Consider the following 20,068-nt stretch of genomic DNA (forward strand, 5'->3'; position numbering starts at 1 on the left):
AGTTAATGGGTGCAGGAAATCAACATGGCACATGGATACATATGTAACAAACCTGCACATTGTGCACATGTACCCTAAAACCCTAAAGTATAATAAAAAAAAAAAAAGAACCTGCCACCACACTCCAGCCTGGGTGACAGAACAAGACTCTCTCTCTTAAAGAAAAAAAGGGTAAGAAAGATATAAATATTTCTTCATTAATTATAAAGTATCTTGTAGGCTTTTGCTATATAATCATAATTAGGTCAAGGAGATATACTATCCAATGAAGCAGTTATTCGAACACTGGAGTTTAATTTTGATAGGGGTTTTTGTTGCATATTTGTTTTTAATTTTTTGATTTAATCTCTTTTCTATACATAGGTCTATTCAGATAGTCTGTTTCATATGTCAATTTTAGTAAACGATTTTTTTCTAAGGTTTTGTCTTTTAATAAAAATGTTCAAATATATATTCAAAAAAAGATCTTTGTTCATTTTGTAAAATAATGTATAGTATCTCTAGAAAATTGAGAAAATATAGTCAAGCAAAATGCATTCAATCAAATGCATTAAATTTTGCAATAAGTTTCCTTGCTAAAGAAAATAATATTCAGATCTTAATTTCAGTGGCACCATACTACACTGCAACAAAAATCTTTTAGTTCCAGCTTTATTAAAAAAACAACAACAACAACAAAAAAAACAAAACTTGGTACTGTTGCTACTAAATTCTATTCACTACAAAAAACACTCATAGAATCTGCTAAAAAACAGTTATGAGATTAGTCCAGTTAAGTTTGTGTTTGGATACATGTAATCAAAAAGTTGGAGTTGTTTTGCTTCACATGGAGACCCTTCAGATGGGTGGCCCATGTCTGATAGGCCAGCCGCATGAACACAGCCAGGCTTGCTCTTCTGTCCCTGACTTCTTCTTGGTGCCCATTGTCCTCATTTGTACAAGATGCCTGGCAGCTCCAGGCTGTCGTCTGTGGTCCTGTCATGAGCATGTATCGGATGAACCTATATATTTTTTTCTTAGTAAATACACTTGATAAAGTTTCACTTACACCTTGTTGGCCATGTGACCCCTCTTAACTGCAAATGAGCCTGGAAATCAGGTTTTTTGATTTACCCCAATTCCCTGGAACAAAACCAAGATATTGTTAAGGCAAATGGAGTTTGTGGCAGGCACATCAGTGTCTGCCACAGAGGCCAGTGTCCTTAGAGGGCTGGGCACATAGGTGGCTCATAGTAATACTGCACTACCAGTTGGATGCAATTGTCCATGCACAGGCAGTCATAATTGCATATATTGCCACACGTATCTCAGTATGAACACAGAGCAGAATACACAAACACATTAGAAAGTATTTGCCTGAATAAGAATGGTACTTTTATTTCTCCATTTAGCCAGATGATGCTTCTCTCAACAGTACTACCCTGTCTGACGCATCCCAGGATAAAGAAGGGAGTTTTGCAGTTCCCAGGAGTGACTCTGTGGTAAGTCATCCATGTCAGCACAGTTACATGTCAAGGTACACTTGCAAGTCAAAGCAACTAATGTAGGAAGAAGAAGCAATTCTTTAAAACATTAAAAAATACTTGAACTAAGATTGCAAGGAAACCACAGCTGCTGGTAGAACTACTAACTTTGTAAAAATTAGGAAGAAAGAGGCTCAAAATAAAAGAGGACTCCATGGATTCATGTCACTGCAGCCAGAAATCAAAGGATTTTTTTACGTGTATCAATTTGGGGGAGTTTGTTAACTTTGGTCTTCTCAGCTGAGCTCACTCAGAAAAATCCCAGGGGTTTGATGACGTGGCTTAACTGCCGTCTTAACCCAGAAGTTCCTTTTACCCACAGGATAAATTCAAAACCTTCATCTTGATATTGAAGGCTCTCCACTATGCCTTAGTTCTCAGGACTCACTCATGCCAACTCTTGCCTTCAGATGAATTCATTCACTTGGTCTTAAGTAACAGAACTTGTACTTTTGTTTTGTTAAAAAATTTTGTCATTCCTCCTCCCGTCACCCCCACTGCGAATCCCCACTCACTGTCTCTGAGCAGATGCTCTGCAGGGAGGATATGATAAACCCTCCACAGAAGACAGTGAGAGACCCCATCAGATGAGGCAATGGTTTTCCAGTGGCAGGTTGATGGAAGGCAGCAGTTAGCACAATAGCCACTCAGATGGAGGTGGCACGTTCAAAGGTTCTGCTGGGGCAGTTGTTTCTCAACCTCTGTCCATTTTGAGAAACAAGGAGCTGATGACATTTACATGCATGACACATTCCTAGGAAATCCCTGTTGTTTAGGGAGATAATGCTGTTAGCCCCACATAAATTAGCTTTGCTGTTGTGTTTTTAGATTTTTGTTTATGGTAGTGTTTTGTTGCACAGTGATCATGTAAGAGGAATAAAATAATATGAGTGACTTTTATCATTGATTAACTTGCTAATAACTCTGTAGGTTGTGGAATAAATAGGCTGAGAGTTACCCACAATATCTGACCCACTGACTGTAAATCAGCTCTTACTTTCCCATTCAAGGCCAGGCATTGGGATGCAAATGAGTAGGAGTGTCTCTGTTTTAGACGTCATCTCAAATTCATTCCACTTATTAATGAAAACAAAGTCAGTCATTCACAAAGTCTGGTAACCGTTCGAATAAGGAGTGACCTGCAGTAGATCTTACACAGTTGTGCTGTTCCCTTGTGACTGGGGACTCGTGCTCTGAGGACTTGCCCAGGATCCTTTATCTTCCATCGCAGCTTGTGGCACCCATGTGCCCAACAGTCACCCCTGCGTGGCAGCCTCAACTCTGCCTCCCTCCTCCCCTCTTCATGCGCATCTCTGAGACCTGTGAATTTCATCATGTGAATGGTTGTAAAATCTTTCTGCTCCCCTCCTGTCTTACAGCCTCTAAGAAACTCATCGTTATCTTCTGTACTGCTGAAGTTGCCTCCTAAGTGATCTCCAGACTTTAGCTTTATTCCCTTCAAATTCTTCCTTCCCAGAGCCTCAAGTCATTGATTTAAAATACAAGTCTCGCTTACAGCCTGTGGTGGTTCTCCAACACTTTCTAGTTAACGTGGAAGCTCCTGAGATGGTCGGACCCCTTGTCGGCCTCTGTAGCTGGCTTTAACACCCCCAGCATTTTGTACAAGCAGCAGCACAGGACTGCATGTGGTTCCATGCACATACCACCAGAACTTGGAGGAGGATGATTGTATGGCTGAGTTGCCAAAGGAGAGGATGGTAGGCATGCCTTCCTTTCTAGGTGTTTCCATGGCAGCTCCATGGCCACAATTTTATTTCTGATAAGACTGCTGGTCGTATTTTTCTATTTCTTTATTCTTAGCTGTGAACTTCTTCACGTCATTGGTTCATTCAGTCATTCATTCAGCAAATTCTTATTGAGCACATATTGTCTACAAATAGGCTTCTTGCAAGTTCGAGGGTATAAGAGAAAGAAAAAGGTCTTGTGTGGCAGTTATAGAGCTGTCCAGGGTAAGTTAATCACCCAGATTTTATTTTTATTTTCATTTTTTTTTCTGAAGGCAGGTTGAATGCCAGTAATGACATAAATAAAAGTTTCAGTAGTATCGGGTCTAAAAAATATCTCACTGGCACTGGCCTTCAACTTGACTTACCTTGGATTGTATGTTACTCAGAGTATCTTTTAGAAAAGTTAAACAAAATGGTTATTTGCTAGAGTGGCTCACAGATGCCAAGTTATTGCTTTGGTAACTACATTTTGGGTCCTGTGCTTCTTGGTTATAAGGAACCACAGGGACCCCAGTTTGGTTTCCCAGTCTCTTCTAGAAGGTGGAATATCCAGTAATCAAATGAAGCAGGGGCCAGGGCTTCAGGGGTCCTGTCTGTGACACCCGTAAAAATAAACCTCTCCTGCCAGGCTATATTCCCGGGGCCAACTTACTGCCATCCCCAAGACTTCAGGGGGCCCCAACAACTTGCTCTACTGGAATTTATGTTGTAAAATGGTAAAAGAAGGTAACCTAAATTATCTTTTCCATAAGATAGCCATGACCTAACCCGTATCTTTCCCCCAGTCTTTAATCATTTCTTCATGTTTGAAATGCCAACTTTATGAGAAGTAAATCCGCCAGGTTTGCATATGTCTGTCTCTATGGTTTGTTTTTGAAATCTCTTAGGGTAAGTTCCCCCTCATCAAAGTCTGCATTAAAATTTCCTTTGGCCCTTCTTAGAAATTTTTTCTTCCAGATGAACATAGTAAAAGGCTATGACTACCTCATAAAAAATCTTGTTATGACTTTATTAAGAATTTCATTGAATTTAAAGATTAATATTGGAGAGAGAATCCACATCTCAAAACATTGAGTCTTCCCATTGAGGAATAATAATTGTGTCTCTCCATTTATGTATGTCTTCTATCCTTCAGTGAGGTTTTATAATTTATTCCTTTAAGTCTTACACGCATTTTCACACATACTAGTTTGCGTTGGTATTTAAACTGTAAGATTTTTAATGATATTTTCTAGCTTGTTTTGCAGATATATAAGGAAAGTAGGTTTTTTTGTTTCTTTTAAGTGTCTCCTTTACCTTCCTTCCTGAAGCTTTTCTGCTGCTAAAAATTTTTCATTTAATTTTATGATTTTTCTCAGAAATCATCTGCATATGCTGAAAATTTTATTGACTCAATATGTAAAATAATTATTCATCTCATTTTTTTCCCTTAGAGGACTGACCACAATCATTTATAACATTGATTAATAATTATGAGGATCCTTTGATAAGTTCTTGATTTTTCTTATGAATTCTTCTAATGTTTCATCATTAAGGAGAGTATTTATTCTAAGATTCTGAGCCTTATAATTGTTTTAATCAGGAATGGAGTTTAAATTATATCAAATGATTTTCCAACATCTGTTAAGATGAATCTATTGTTTTCCTTCTTTAATCAATTACTTTAGGAAGTTACATTGATAGGTTTTTCTTATATGGAACTATAATTATATTTTATTTCTTGGATGAACCCAATTTATTGTGTGATGTTATTCTTTTATTAAACTGTAGAATTTGATTCACTACTATTTTAGTATTTTAACCTCTATTCTAGTAAATGGGATTAGTCTACACGTACAATTTATTAAAATTTGTTTACCAGGGTTATGCTAACCTTTGTACAAATATGTTGAAAACTCTGGGTTCTTTTCAGTACCTTGGAGCCATTTATTGAACTATGATATACACCTATAATATATAAATCTACACATATTTATAATTTGTATATATTTTTGATATATTTAATAATTTGTTTATGAAACCTCCAAAGCCTGGTATCATTGTAGGCATAAAGCTTTGTTTAATTTTTTTTTTTTTTTTTTCGGAGGTTTGTTCTTTTTTACCCCCCTGGATTGGTGTTATAGCACAATCTCAGTTCACTGCAACCTGCACCTCCTGGGTTCAAGCGATTGTCCTTCCTCAGCCTCCTGAGTAGCTGGGATTACAGGTACCCGCCATCACACCCAGCTAATTTTTTTGTATTTTTAGTAGAGACAGTGTTTCACCATGTTGGTCAGACTGGTCTTGAACTCCTGACCTCAGGTGGCGTGAGCCACCATGGCTGGCTTGTTTATTTTTATTTTTATTTTATTTTATTTTCGAGACAGAGTCTTGCTCTGTTGCCCAGGCTGGAGTGCAGTGGTGTGATCTTGGCTCACTGCAACCTCTGCCTCCCAGATTCAAGCCATTCTCCTGCCTCGGCCTCCCCAGTAGCTGGGACTACAAGTGCACGCCACCATGCCTGGCTAATTTTTGTATTTTTAGTAGAGACTGGGTTTCACCATATTAGCCAGGCTAGTCTCAAACTCCTGATCTTGTGATCCACCTGCCTCGGCCTCCCAAAGTGCTGGGATTACAAGCGTGAGCCACCACACTGGGCCTGTTTAATTTTTTAATGGATGTAATTTAAGCGTTAGATTATTTTCTATCCCAATTTGTATGAATTTTGGTAATGTATATTTGCTTTATCAAGATATACAATTTATTTCAAATTACAAGGTATGTTGTTAATAAATTTATTGTGTGTGTGTATACACACACACATATACACGCACACACATACACAAATATTTATTAACATTATAATTTTAAATTATCTGTGATGGTAAATATTATTCATTTTTGTTTCTAAAATGTGTGTGTTATATCTTAATCAGACTGTAAATAGTTGCCCATATCAGCAATGTACTTTAAATTAATAAACTTTATTATTATTTATTTATTTTTGAGAGAAAGTCTTGCTTTGTCACCAAGGCTGGAGTGCAATGGCATGATCATGGCTCACTGCAGCCTTGAACGACTGGGTTCAAGCTGTCCACGTACTTCTGCTTCCCCAGTAACTGGGATTACAGGTGTGCACCACCATGCCAGCTAAATTTTTTTTTTAAAGTGGAGATGAGGTCTTGCTGTATTGCCCAGGCAGAACTTTATTTTTTAGAGCAGTTTTAGGTTCACAGCAAAATTGAGTGGAAAAGTACAGTGATTTCCCATATCCCCCCATTCCTATGCATGCCTAATCTTTCCAGCAGCAATATTTTTAGAGATAACTAACTTTATTTAATTGTGCCTATTTTTTCCTATTGCAATAATTTATTCAAACCTTATTTTTTTACATTCTTTCTTGGCTCTACTTGGATAATTTTTTCTCATCTCTTAGAGTATGAAGATATTTCACTTAATTTTAGTCATTTGCATTAAAGTTAAGAATCTCTGAATAAAACTTTGGCTATTCTCATGGTATTTGGTATTTAATGTTCTCATTGTCTTAATATTTAGATATTTAGGTTATAATTTCAGATGTGAATGATATTTTAATTCAAGACATCATCAGAATACCTTTAAATTCATGTTGAATAGATTTTGCAAGTGTTATATCTTCTACTGTAAAATGCATTGCATATTTGTCAGTGAATGTGGCTTCCTTAAGTTGGTCTCTGGGGAATCTGGCACAGTGTTTTTTGCAAGTTGTGGATTTGTCCATTCTGATCTTGATTGCAGAACAAGAAGATGAGGAGGCTTGCTGTCTTTATTTAATCGAGCACAGGTGGCTTTAGTACATGGAGTCATATAGCACAGAAACTCAAACCATGGGCAAAAACCAAACAGCCAGTCAGAGAGATCAGAAACATGTTTTGAGTCAGTGAAATTTTAAGTAGTGAACAGAGCATTGAAAATGTTTCGTATGGTCTTTATTGATTATGGAGAAAACTATAGCAGATAGTACCAGGCTCCTACAATTTAAAATTTAACATGATAATCCCTCATACTCTACTTTCCAATCCTAGCTTGGTGTAACTAGGGCAGCAGAGCAACTTTCAGCAGAGGGAAAGCACCCATTGGGATTCTGTCACTTCCCTTAGCAGTGAAAGCCCTGGTGAGAAACACATGTGGTTGAGCACATTAGGGAAACGGTGGGCTCAGTTATGAACAAGCTGGGGCAGGTTGCTTTAAATGGGGGTGGTCTTTATATTTAAAATATATTAAAATCACTAGTACAAATCAAAAACGATGCTAGTCATAATATGATCCTTAATGAGGAACAGATGTTTTAAAATGATACATGTCAAGCATCTAGCCTTCCTGCTCAACCTACATCCCAACTCAGGTACCGTTTATTGGCTGCCACTGTTCCTTCATCTCCACCATGAATCATTCTCCTGCTGTAACACAAAGATGTGCATTTGTTTGTCTTCCTCTGTTTTGTTTCTAACCTTTAGGATTCTAAGTCTCAACTCCTTGACGTGGCTTTCAAAACCTCCCATAATTTGCACTGACTTTCCTGATTAATTTATTTCTTATGTTTTTCTAATACCATGACTCGACTCCTGGTACTCCAGTCTCTTTATGATCCCCGGTGCTGGAATGCTTCAGATATTTCCATGCCTGAAATTTCTGCTTCCATCTCCATCTGGCCTGAATGCTTCTGCCTGTCTCCTCTTGCCTTTGGAAGTCCTTTTCATTATTCCTTAAGTTCCAGCTCAAGTCCAATCACCTCATCAGTGGAAACCTTCTGGGCAGCACCTCTTCCCTCTCAATTGCTCTCCAATAACACTTGCAGTTGGTATTACAGAAATTAGTTCTTAGCAGTGGCTTGATTTTCTTTTCATAATGCTTTGTAAGTGTTATTCTGTTCTTCTCATTGTAAGTAGCTCCAGAGCAGGGATTATGACTCAAATTTCTGCTTCCCCAAGAAAGTCCCACAATTATTTACATTACAAAGAGCAGGCACTCATTCAGTACAATTAACTGGCTAGGGGCCAGTAAAACCATCAGAGAAAATTAAGAAAATGACATTCAGTAGGTTTAAGTATCCCAAACCATCAGTTTCAAGCCCTAAATAAATAAAAAAGTCTTATCAATTTTCAAAAGAGTCTTCTCTCCCATAGGTAAGTTATTTCAAAGTCTGACAAAGCATTTCTTTGTTGGAAAACTTAAGGAAAGGGAAAAGTTGTCCACATCTCTTTAAGGATTTGAGTGTCTCGGTAATCTTTATTCCATAGTGTTACTTGTAGAGCCACCAAAGATCTGCCAGACAATGAACCTACATGACCCTAGACCTTTTTTCAGTTTGTCATTCTTCCACCAATTACAGTAATTGGGCATCTATGTTTTAATAATTGGACATCTATTCATATACCATTTACACAATTATAATTGTATCAACTGTTCTGAAATAAAATAGGAATAAAAGGAGATCATGAGGCTCAGAATTCAAGACTCCTTTGTGCAACTTGTAGTACGTGATAAAAGACCTTTCATGAACAGGTGTTCAGTTATTGCTAAAGAAATACGAGAATAAAAAAAGAAATCAGGCTCTGGGGGAAAACATTTTATGTGTGAATAGCATATAAAAGATTCTTGATGGAGTAGCAGATTTCACTATCACACATATTCACAGAGAACTCCCATATTAAAATTTATAAGATTTGCATGTAAATTGTTTTGATAGGATTTGTGTGTAAATTTTTACTGATACCCATCCAGACCTAGGCAGGAGCTTGCTTCACAGGCCTTTACCAGGATAGATACTCAACTTCTGATAATACTGAAGGGGAGTTCAGTGCTCTGGCAGGATTTCAATTTAAAACATACCAAATTAATTAAGAGGGGAAATTGAATTAGAAAAGATACCTAATATTTTGTTAGTTGCTATCACTCTTTATTTTGCTGTGAGGGAATTAATATGTTAATGTTATATTAACAATATAATTAATATAAGTAAGACAAAAATGCATGAAGATTAATTAACAAATGATATAATTATCAAATTATGTGACATCAGACGTCATAATTTCTACATCTTAGCAAAGGTATAAGCAGCAAATATTTAAGAGCTAGGAAAGCACAGTTATATGGACCTTACATTGTTCCCTTTTGTGAAACCTGCACACATCCAAACTGAACGCAGAAACAGGAAATCAGATGCAGGTCCTTTATGAAATAAAGAATGGCTTTTTGTGTGTGAAAATAACTCTTGTATACTGCAGAACATAAGTCAGGCTGAAATGTGAGGTGGACTGTATTTATGGTAAAATGTTTTGTGTTCATCTTCCTTTGCTTGGCAGGCTATACTTGAGACCATTCCAGTTCTACCAGTTCATTCCAATGGATCACCGGAGCCTGGACAGCCAGTTCAGAATGCGATAAGTGGTGAGCAGCATGCCTCCCGTTGAACTTCAGCTGTGTCTTCTCGCTTTTGTTCTGGCACTCAATACAGTTAGCAGTGAATTTCTAAAAGCAAAATATAAGTGTGCTTTTCTCCCTGTTGTGATTCTGTCACTTCCAGCGCTCACTTCTCCCACCCAACTCCAAACACCCCATTCTGTCACACAAGACAAAATTAATTGAGCCAGATTGGAAGCAAAATCTTTTCCTCCTTCACGACCACCTCATCATTTAGAAACTCCTCACATGGCTAGTGTCTTTGCTTTAAAGGCTGTTTCCCAAGTGATGTGGTCTGCCAGGAAGTAGGCCACTTCTGAGGATCCCTACTTACTGCTCAGGCATACACAGCACCAGAGCAGCTTGCCCCTGACGAGGCTTCTGGGGAGGCTTTTATCTGTACCTCTCTCTTCCACGTGAGAGGTGGGCTCCCTAGATGGGCTAGGTATGGAATCTCAGATCCTCCTTGTAGGAAATAGGCCCCTTTTGCCATACTTTTGTGATTTCTCAGTTTTTCCCAAAATATGTGCATTCTTTTTGTAAATAATGGATCCTGTGCTTTTTTCAGCATTGTCTTCAAAAATAAAGGTGTTGAGGTGATGAAAATGTTCTAAAATTGATCATGGTGATGGTTGTACCACTCTGTGAATATGCTAAAAACCACTGGCAGGTATACTTTAAATGGGTGAATTGAATGACATATGAAGTGTATCTCAATAAAGCTGATAAGAAAAAATAAAAATAGAAAAGAAGGGACTTGCCAGACATTAGTATTCTACATCATTCTATTTGTTGCCATACTGTGACTTAGTTGAAATCATGCCACTAAAAGCTAGCCGTCTATGTGGAGTTGTCCTGTGGTTTGGAGCATTGGCCTGTTTAATTGCTGCTCTCCAAAGAGTCTCTTCATAGATCCTTAGGAAGTTAGAATTCTATTTATCTTCCTCTGTTTTGAATGCAAGCCCCTGTATAACGAGTGAACATCATAGCTCTCCCTTTGCCATTTTTTTTTTTTTTTGAGACAGAGTTTCACTCTTGTCACTCAGGCTGGAGTGCAGTGGCACGATCTCAGCTCACCGCAACCTCTGCCTCTTGAGTTCAAGTGATTCTCCTGCCTCAGCCTCTCGAGTAGCTGGAATTACAGGTGCCTGCCACCACGCCCAGCTAATTTTTGTATTTTTAGTAGAGACGGGGTTTCTCTATGTTGGCTAGGCTGGTCTCAAACTCCTGACCTCAGGTGATCTGCCCACCTCGGCCTCCCAAAGTGCTGGGATTATAGGCGTGAGCCACTGTGCCTGGCGTCCCTTTGCTATTTTCTAAGTTCTCGCTGCACTCATTTATTATTGTTTTTAATTAGCATCACTATTCAGAATTTTTATATCTGTTGACTTACAAATTTCTCCACCTAATTTTAATGTAAAATTAACTAAGTTTTCTTTAATTCTGCCTTTTGTTCCTTTTGTTATACTTGGTAGTCACCTAGTCAGTGCCTACAGCAGAGGGCAAAAGAGAATGAGTTCTTTTTATAATAAAATAATTATTCACTTTGCATATGAACAGTTTTGCCAGGCAATGAAACCAGATGACAAGCTGAAATCTGAATCAGAAATCGGGTTAGGATTGCTCAAATGATTTATGGATTAACTTGTTTTTGCTCAATGAATCTTTTGTTTTAATTTTCAAATTAGCTTGAGAAAAACATTTTTAAGGGGTACTACTTATAACCCATTCGGCTTTTGCTCAATGTATGTCATAAAAGATCAGGTAACCAATATTAAATAACAGAAATTCTGATTAATTCACCTAAACAAATTTAGCCATGAAATGCAAATGGAATTTGAACAAACCTTAGGAGGCAGATATTCCACAGGTGAGGGGAGAAACAAGAGGAGTCAAAGTAGAGAGGAATTCTAGCAGATTCCACCCTTTCTTCCTCTGCTTTAAGCTTCTGCTTACCCGTAACAGTGACACTGGGTCTAGATGAGCTTAATTTTAATATCATAAGAATATATATGAATACCCTATTTTGGACTTTCTTTTAATAATCCTTGGCAACTTTCATGAGACATACAAATCTAAAATTTAAAAAATCAGAGTAAATAGTTTGGGCAATGGTGATAAAAATGTGTCCATATGGAGGTCTGTGATGTGACATTATTGTTTAACTGAACTCCTCGGGTCGAGTCTGCTGCTTTTCCTTGCATATAAACACTATAACATGCTTGTGGATTCACTTGTAAATATTTTGAATATTTTTTATAGCAAATAGTATTGATTGATTAAATGGCATATTAAATAGTCTATATTCTTTGCTTTGTCTTTAGATGATGATTATCTGGAAAAGAACATTCCACCAGAGGCTGAAGAGCTGTCATTTGAAGTGTCTTATTCAGAAGCGGTTACAGAGGCTCTAAAAAGAAATAAACTTAAGAAATCAGAGATTAAGAAAGAAGACTATGTTTTAGCTGTAAGCAAAACCTTTCATGATTATTTCAGGAACTTCCTGTGACTTCATAGGACAAAACTAAGATTTCTTTTTTTTTTTTTTTTTTTTGAGATGGAGTCTCACTCTGTCGCCCAGGCTGGAGTGCAGTGGCGTGATCTCGGCTCACTGCAAGCTCCAGCTCCCGGGTTCAGGCCATTCTCCTGCTTCAGCCTCCCAAGTAGCTGGGACTACAGGCACCCACCAACTTGCCAGGCTAATTTTTTGTATTTTTAGTAGAGACAGGGTTTCACCGTGCTAGCCAGGATGATCTTGATCTCCTGACCTCATGATCCGCCCACCTCGGCCTCCCAAAGTGCTGGGATTACAGGCGTAATCCGCGCCCGGCCAAGATTTCTTTTTTTAAATATCTGTGTGTGTGCACAGGGGGTTTCGGCAGCCAGGCATCACACTGCTCACGCTACCATTGGGGGTGTTATGTGGGCACCACTTGTGCAGTGCACAGCCTGGCATTCCTGTGTTGAGGAAAAGTTGTGAGGCTGTAGGCTTGAATACTATTTTACAAATGAAATAGGATTCTACCTGCCTGGCTTGTGAGCTTTCTTGCACTTTATATTCTTACTTTTCTTATACATCAATGCAGACCCTACCTTTACACACTTGTGCCTCTATAAGCCACGTATCAGAAGAGGGGACTGCAAAAAGCCACAGTCATAAGAGGAAGTGAGAGCTCATGGAACAGACAATAAAAACACATCAAAACCAATTCAAGAACTTCTATTAGTACACGGTGGGCAAAGAGCGCTATATACTTTGTTACCCCCGAAGTCTCATTATTTATATCCAGAATGTTATATCCAGGAGGCCAAATAGAGAACTATGTAACATTGGTCTGTTTGCCATTCAACCAATGCGTATGTGAAAAGTTTATCATGTGGAGTCCTGAATACTCTGTGCTGATTAGGGTTGGATGCATGATGAGCAGGGCCCAGGCAGTTTCAGAGCTAAAAAACTGAGTCATCCAGAAACAGACTTTTTGTACCAGGTGACTTGGACCGTTCCCAAACAACCATCCCATGACAGAGGACAGGAAGAGGAAAGGAAGAACTCTAGGACTCAATGAGTGCCTTCTATGGGCCTGACACTATACTAAGTATTCTATTAGTAATGTAAGATGGACCCTAGTGATAATCCCCATTTTACAGCTGACGAAACTGAGGCCCAGAGAGGCTAAGCAACATGTCCAAAGTCAGCAGCTAGTGGGAAGCAGAAATAGGATTTGAAACTAAGTGTGTCCAACTTCAAAACCCTTCCTGGTCCCTAAGCAGTCTCCAGGTTAGAGGGCAATGTGTGGTGGTCTAGGGAAAAGAGAGAAGCCTGCAGGACTCTGGTTTCAGGGGGAGCCCCTCCTTATCTTAAAGAGAGGCATCCAAGAGAGGATGCTGGCCCCTGCATCTCCTCATTGAAGCCAGCTCCTTCTGAGGTTTGGCTCTTCCCATGAAGAACTTTGCATAGGATTTAGCACATAGTAGTTGGTCAATAAGTGATTGCAATTTTTGTTTATATTGTTGTTATGTGTTACTGTTACATGAGGACTTAGCCTGAGAAAGAAGATAAACTAGCTAAGCATTTAATAGCACAAGGCATGCCCCAAACCACATCCTATATTTTGTTTTATTTTTAAATACTTGAGGTTCCAAGGAGCAATTATTGAATGAATAAAAGAATGAATGAATGGGCAGATACTTTGACTACCCCAAGGAAGCTCCAGTTTGGGAAACACCTATGGAAAATGTGAACTTAAAGCTTTATAATTTAAATTTAAGTGTTTATAATTTAATCTATGGGTGTTTGTTTTGTTTGTTTTACTTCAGCATTTTTTTCCAATACCACTCTTTCTGAGGGCAAAGTGAACCTGTGGATATTATATAAGAACAATCTTTTGCTTCTAAAAGGTCTTGCTGCTGACATTCTTCACAATATTTCTGGATTGTTGAAGGATTTGCTGCTGTTGTTGTTTTAGTGTCTTTTTTTCTTAGTGTGAAAATGGAGAATATGTCAGTATCATTGTCTTCAAAATCATAGTAGGATTATTTGCACTTTCTCTGTATTTTGCTTTTTTAAGAATTTGGAATCATTTAAATTTAATATTTATGGTAGAATAACTGTTGTCTCAGCAAGCATATATAGTCAGTTTAAACTGGGAGATTACTAAAAGTCTCTTAAAGTGTGCAGTATGGGATAGATAAACCCTGATTTAAAGATTGACTGTCCAAGAAGGAAAAAAAAAAAAAAAAACATATGTTTAGAGCTCTCCTAGGATATACCTAAGTGTGTTTCCTGGTATGTGTGTGTCACATTTATTCCAATTAAGGGCCATGGTGTATACATTCTATGTGGTGCCTGACATGTATGTTGTTTGACAATATTGGGTGTTCCTTATAAAGAAGGCAGTTTCCGCAGTTGCAATGGCAATGTTATCATATACTTTAGACTGCTGTTTTGCTTCTAATTAGCACAGCAGTGATCTGCACATTGTTCTGAACCACATATTCATATTTCTAGGATGCAGCATGCTCCTTAGAGATGTTTTCCAAAGAACACCTTCTACTGCGTAGATTTAGAGTGTCCAGGTGGCATTTGAGTGAATGTATAATAATTTTCCTTTGCCATAAAAAATAAATACCTTGACTCTGTGTTTTAGAAATTTATTGTTCAGAAAACCAGATTTGGCTTAACTGAAGCAGGAGATCTGTCTGCTGAAGACATGAAGAAAATCCGCCATCTCTCTCTGATTGAATTGACTGCCTTTTTTGATGCCTTTGGAATTCAACTGAAAAGAAACAAAACAGAGAAAGTAAAAGGACGAGGTAACTAAGAAGACTGATTGCTTCCAGCTTTAACACTTTGACACAGTGGAATAAGATAATGCTTTTCTGATTCTTTTTTCTTTCCCCCTTTCCTATCTCACAATGAAGACAATGGGATTTTTGGAGTTCCACTTACAGTCCTCCTGGACAGTGACCGAAAGAAAGACCCTGGAGTGAAAGTTCCCCTGGTATTACAAAAAGTGAGTAGCAGGCAAATGAAAGGGGAATTCACAGAGCCTCATGCTTATGATTTGGTACTTTGTAAACCCACAAATGAATATTCTTTTATATTTAAAGACACTATCGCCCTATTAGGACTCCGGCCCCTGATAATTTTCAGCTTTATTCCATGTACCGCATGACAGCCCATGGTGCCTGGACCAGTTGGCCTTGCTGCATTCTTTTGGAGCCTGTTACATTTTGTTTGCCCATAACACATCAGGTGACAGACACAGATGGTCTGACCCAGGGCACGAACAGTTACATTTTTTTCCAATATTTTTTCAAATGTTATTTACACATATGAATGTGTTTGTGTGTGTATTTGATTATTCTGTCTAGATAAAGATGACCATTAATTATTACCAATGCATATATAAATCATACAAATATTTGCTGAGATATAGCATAGGCTGGGTTTTAAAAATGTGTATATGTGTAATCATTTTATCAATTTTCCATACCAAGTTTAATAAAATCTAAAAACCAGCATGTTCCGGTCATTTTCTGGTGTGTCTGGGCAGACAGGATACATTTAGACAAAGAAAATAATTCTGGTGGAAGGAGGTTTTGAAAATGATATTATCTGAACTATAAAATGCTAATATCTCTGTGACTATTGTTGCTGAATACCTGATTTGCTTTTAAGTCATGTTGTTTTATAGCCAGCAATTTACACTGGTTTTTACCTAAGTGTGCATTTATTCAACAGTGACATCCAGTGGCACAATTAAAATTCCTAGTCCTTAACACACATTTTGTTGAATTTTAAATTGAGTTTTTAAATGATATTTTAAAATATTGTCTAAGGAAACATATACTTACCTGACACTGATAATCATACATCAGTTGTTTAGCTTCCTATATTTTGCTACCAGTGCCTCAAATTGAGATACTTCTCAAGTCAGGTGACTGATTGGCTGGAGATAGGAGCCAGGAAGATGGCACCAAGATGGCCAGAGGATACAACCAACACCTTTGTACACATGGGCCCTCCGTGGGTAACTTCCCTAGGCAGGGCTGTGCCAGTGCTGTTTATGTAATATCACATCTAGTCAGCACGGAGCAGCCTAAGGAGGCTGGTGTTACCACCGCCCTTTTACTGATGAGGCAACTGAGGGATAGGAGAGTGAGAAAACTTACCCAAGACACACAGTCAGCAAGAGGTGGAGTGGGAAAAGGAGCAGAGCATATAGCAAAGTCCAGAGTCCATGGTGATGCTGAGATTTTCTTTCCTTCATTGAGTTAAAACCAGCATTGTCTTTGTCCTGTATGTAAAGGACAGAGTTTAAAATATGAAAATCAAAGATGATTCAGCACATGAGTTTATAGTACTGTGTAGGTACAAAAATCTAGCATAGAACTTAGCAAATAGAAAGTACTCAATAAATGCTAGTTAAACTAAATCTGGATTTATATCATATTAGTAACATGTTAGCTGTTATTACTACTGGATGCTAAGTGTTCTTCGCCACGACACCTCAAGATAGTACTCTCCCACTCCTACAAGAGAGGCTTTTCTTACAGACGTGTTTCTTCTTCCTAAATATCTGTTTGCCTCCATACCTAGAAGAATTACCTTAGTTCCAGGCACCATCCACCATCATTTCTTGAAAGGAAAATAGCAGAGATGCTGGATCCCCTTCTTACTGGGTGAACTTGGCCAAGTTATTATCCTTTCCAGAGAAGCACTGTGAGCTGCTTTATTACAGCGAATTGAACTGTTCTCCTTAGTCTCCTTAGCAGTAGAATAGGGTTATTGTGAGGATTAGATGACTTAATGTAGGTAAAGGACTGAGAATAGGAACTTACACATAATCAATGCACAATAAATGGTAGTGTTTATTACTTTTTTAACACCCATCACCATCCTGAGAACTCACGAAAGCTATTAATCTTTACCCCGTCTCAACTCCTTGATCAGACATCTAGAATTCCTATAGTTTCTTAGTCAGAGTGATTGCAACCAATGACAGTAGATTTAGAATCTCTTGTTACTGATCAGTTTGCAGAAAGAGTTATAGTAATCAGATCTTAAAAATGTTAAGAGGCATATATAATTTTAGAGTGGTTAAGAGCACGAACTTGAGTCAGTGCTGTTACTTATGAGGTTGATCTTGGGAAAGTTGTAAAACTGCTGTAAATCTCTACTTTTTCATCGGCATGTTGGAGGATAACGTTGACGTCATAGGATGGTTATGAACATTTAACAAAGCATTCAAGTGCCAGTCAAATATATATATGCTTGGTAACTTATTGATTCATGTCATCATTGTTATTGTTTTATATGTTTATGATCATATAGAGGTACTTATTCTTGTAATATATCATTGCTTTCTAGTTTTTTGAGAAAGTTGAGGAATCAGGTCTGGAATCTGAAGGAATTTTTCGACTTTCAGGATGTACTGCTAAAGTCAAGGTACTGAACATTTTATCTCTTCTAGGTAGAGTTCTAAGCTAGCTAGACCCAGTTCACACAAGCATCGGGTATCCAGATATTTGTTGTTGTTTACTAGATATTATCACTTGGTCCTTCCTAGTATTCCTTGGTACCTGTGGTAAAATGTTTGTGCCAGAGTTTTTTCATGATCCAGAATTTTAAAAATCAAAACAGAAACATTAAAAAACCAAAAACAACAATGAAATAGCACATCAATTCACCATCAAAAACTGCTGCTTGACTTTAGTTTATAAAAGTTGAAACGTCTCACCACTGTTTTGGAGGTTAAACACCTTAGTTTGTTGTGTTCCTCTCAGCCATGGAATTCCCTAAGCCAATGTTATATGAGCCTTTATTTCCATCATTCGTTGGTTTAAACATTCTTTGGCTCTCCCTTTAGTGAAAGCTCTTACAGGAATTTGTAGCAATGGCTATAACCACTAGAATACTCACTCAGCAGTTCCAAAACCCAGTTCCACTTACGGTAATGTTAACATCCACATCTAAAACCAGCTGTTCAGTGTGAATCTTGTTCTTTTGCTTTCTTACTTCCATGAGGTGGCAAACTCTATAGTATGATAAAGCAAAGAATTATTAGAAAAGAAAAGCTCTTCTCGTAAAAATCCAGCAAAACATGGAGAGCTCACTCCTGTGGTTGGATCAAACCTGAGCAGTTTTAAAAGATGGATCCCTGAGCAAAGTCTCAGGGGCAGGGGAAAACCAATGTGGTAATGTTTATCAAAAAGACATTTGTAGAGGCAAAGCAGCATCTCTTCATTAATTCATTTTGGTACATGCTTTGGGAAATTCTATTTGTATCAGTCTCAGAGTTTTTATATAGAAGTGTGATAAGAGGTTTTTCTAAGTGGAAACTGAGAATAGATAGGCTGTGTCTATTGGATCCTCCAGAAAGCAGATGCTGAGATGGGTGAGGAGCAGAGAAGGGTCATGGCGGTACTGCTTCTGTAGGATGAAAGAGGCAGGAACCAGGATTGGCTAGGGTGCAGGTCTGACAATTCCTAACCATGGAGGAGCCGTGTGCTGGGCAGAATGGGCCAGGCCCTAGTACCCATGCCTCACCCTGTCGTGGGCTGGGGCTTCCTGCAGAAAATATGGCTGAGCCACATCCAGAAGGGGCCCGCAGCTGGGAGAGTTGGCTACCTGGGCTTTTGCAAATAAGGGCAAGGTCTTCTGTGAAGCGAGGTCAGAGCAGGGCACCAGGGCATCAGGGCTCCGGGCATGTTGAGGGGTTACGACTTCCCTGAGAGTGGAGTTGGCTGAATGCTGGCACAAGTTCTTGTGGAAGGCAGGGAAATGCCCAACGGCTCCTTAAGGTTTATGCTTTCTAAGTTGCATCTGCTTTCTGTCTCTGTTTCTCGTGTGTTTGGTTCTTACATACTCTTCTAGACAAATGTATCCTACATGTAAGGATGAAAACCATTACTTATTTTGGTTAAATCTTTGGTTATATCTGCAGAGTCAGAGAACCAAAATGAAAGAAAGAAATTTCCTAAACAGAAACAGATTCCATCTCTTGAAACCTCTGTCCATAATTGGGAAACTGTATTTGCACATATTCTTATTGGTTCCTCTGTGTGTGTGTGTATGTGCGTGTGTACACACGCATGCATGGGTGTATAACATGCATAATGGGTATGATTTAAATGTCCTGTTTTTAAATCACCAAAAGGAGAAAACATTACAGGGCATTTCTTATGTGCACAAAGTTTAACATCATAGCAGCAGTTACCTTTCTTTGGCTAATCTTCCACTGAAAAATGCTTCTCAAAGGCTAATCATTCCTTCGGAATGTTATTATAGGCACGTGCATTCCTGAACCACATATAGGTCAGTCTTTTTTCTCCCCTACCCAGTTTTATGTAGTTTCAGCCTATTTATTCCATCACTTATTAGTGGAAAATGTAATTCAGATGTTTTCATGGTTTGAGCCCCAGGAAGGCCAATATAAAAGAAATCTGGGCAAGAGAACAGAAACCAGGAAACACTACAGTTAGAAAGACATTGAAACGTGATGCATTAAAGGGATCTTTATTCCTCTCCTTTATTCAAACTTTTTATTTAAACTACCTCCTTTTTTGGTAATTCATCCACTGAACTACTAAAAACTCCATTGTAATTATCCTCGGATTGAACCAAGTCGATGATACCAGCCCTGTGGTTCGCTAGTGTATCATTACTGTGAACGGTCTGGCCTGGCTTTGTGCTTTAATGCTTGGGGAGGCTGACAGGGAAGCAGCCCTGAGAGGAAGCTGCTGGTTTTAGCCAAACAGGGAACATGCAGCTGTGGAGCCAAGTCCCAGACTTGAGGCCTCAGCTCATTTGGAACCAATTTAATGCTTTGGTTGGTGTTTGCAATGATTTTCTTTTCAAAAATGACAGAAATT

The 20,068-nt window shown here is 38.4% G+C and overlaps 1 protein-coding gene across 3 annotated transcripts in view; it reads left to right on the forward strand.

The window, feature by feature from the left end:
• The window catches only part of ARHGAP28 (Rho GTPase activating protein 28), a 199,739-nt gene that overhangs the window by 142,618 nt on the left and 37,053 nt on the right, over nt 1–20,068 (forward strand). For all 3 annotated transcript variants that reach the window (XR_009213513.1, XM_032152778.2, XM_032152779.2), the window contains 6 exons: nt 1,392–1,481; nt 9,595–9,679; nt 12,016–12,158; nt 14,839–15,004; nt 15,113–15,204; nt 17,565–17,642. Coding sequence is in view for 2 of the 3 variants with exons in the window: in XM_032152778.2 (XP_032008669.1) it covers nt 1,392–1,481; nt 9,595–9,679; nt 12,016–12,158; nt 14,839–15,004; nt 15,113–15,204; nt 17,565–17,642 (654 nt within the window). In the remaining variant the exon portion in view is untranslated. The remainder of the gene's footprint in view (nt 1–1,391; nt 1,482–9,594; nt 9,680–12,015; nt 12,159–14,838; nt 15,005–15,112; nt 15,205–17,564; nt 17,643–20,068) is intronic.

The sequence above is a fragment of the Hylobates moloch genome, unplaced genomic scaffold (genome assembly GCF_009828535.3).
Source record: "Hylobates moloch isolate HMO894 unplaced genomic scaffold, HMol_V3 SCAFFOLD_5, whole genome shotgun sequence".
In the NCBI taxonomy this organism is placed as follows: domain Eukaryota; kingdom Metazoa; phylum Chordata; class Mammalia; order Primates; family Hylobatidae; genus Hylobates; species Hylobates moloch.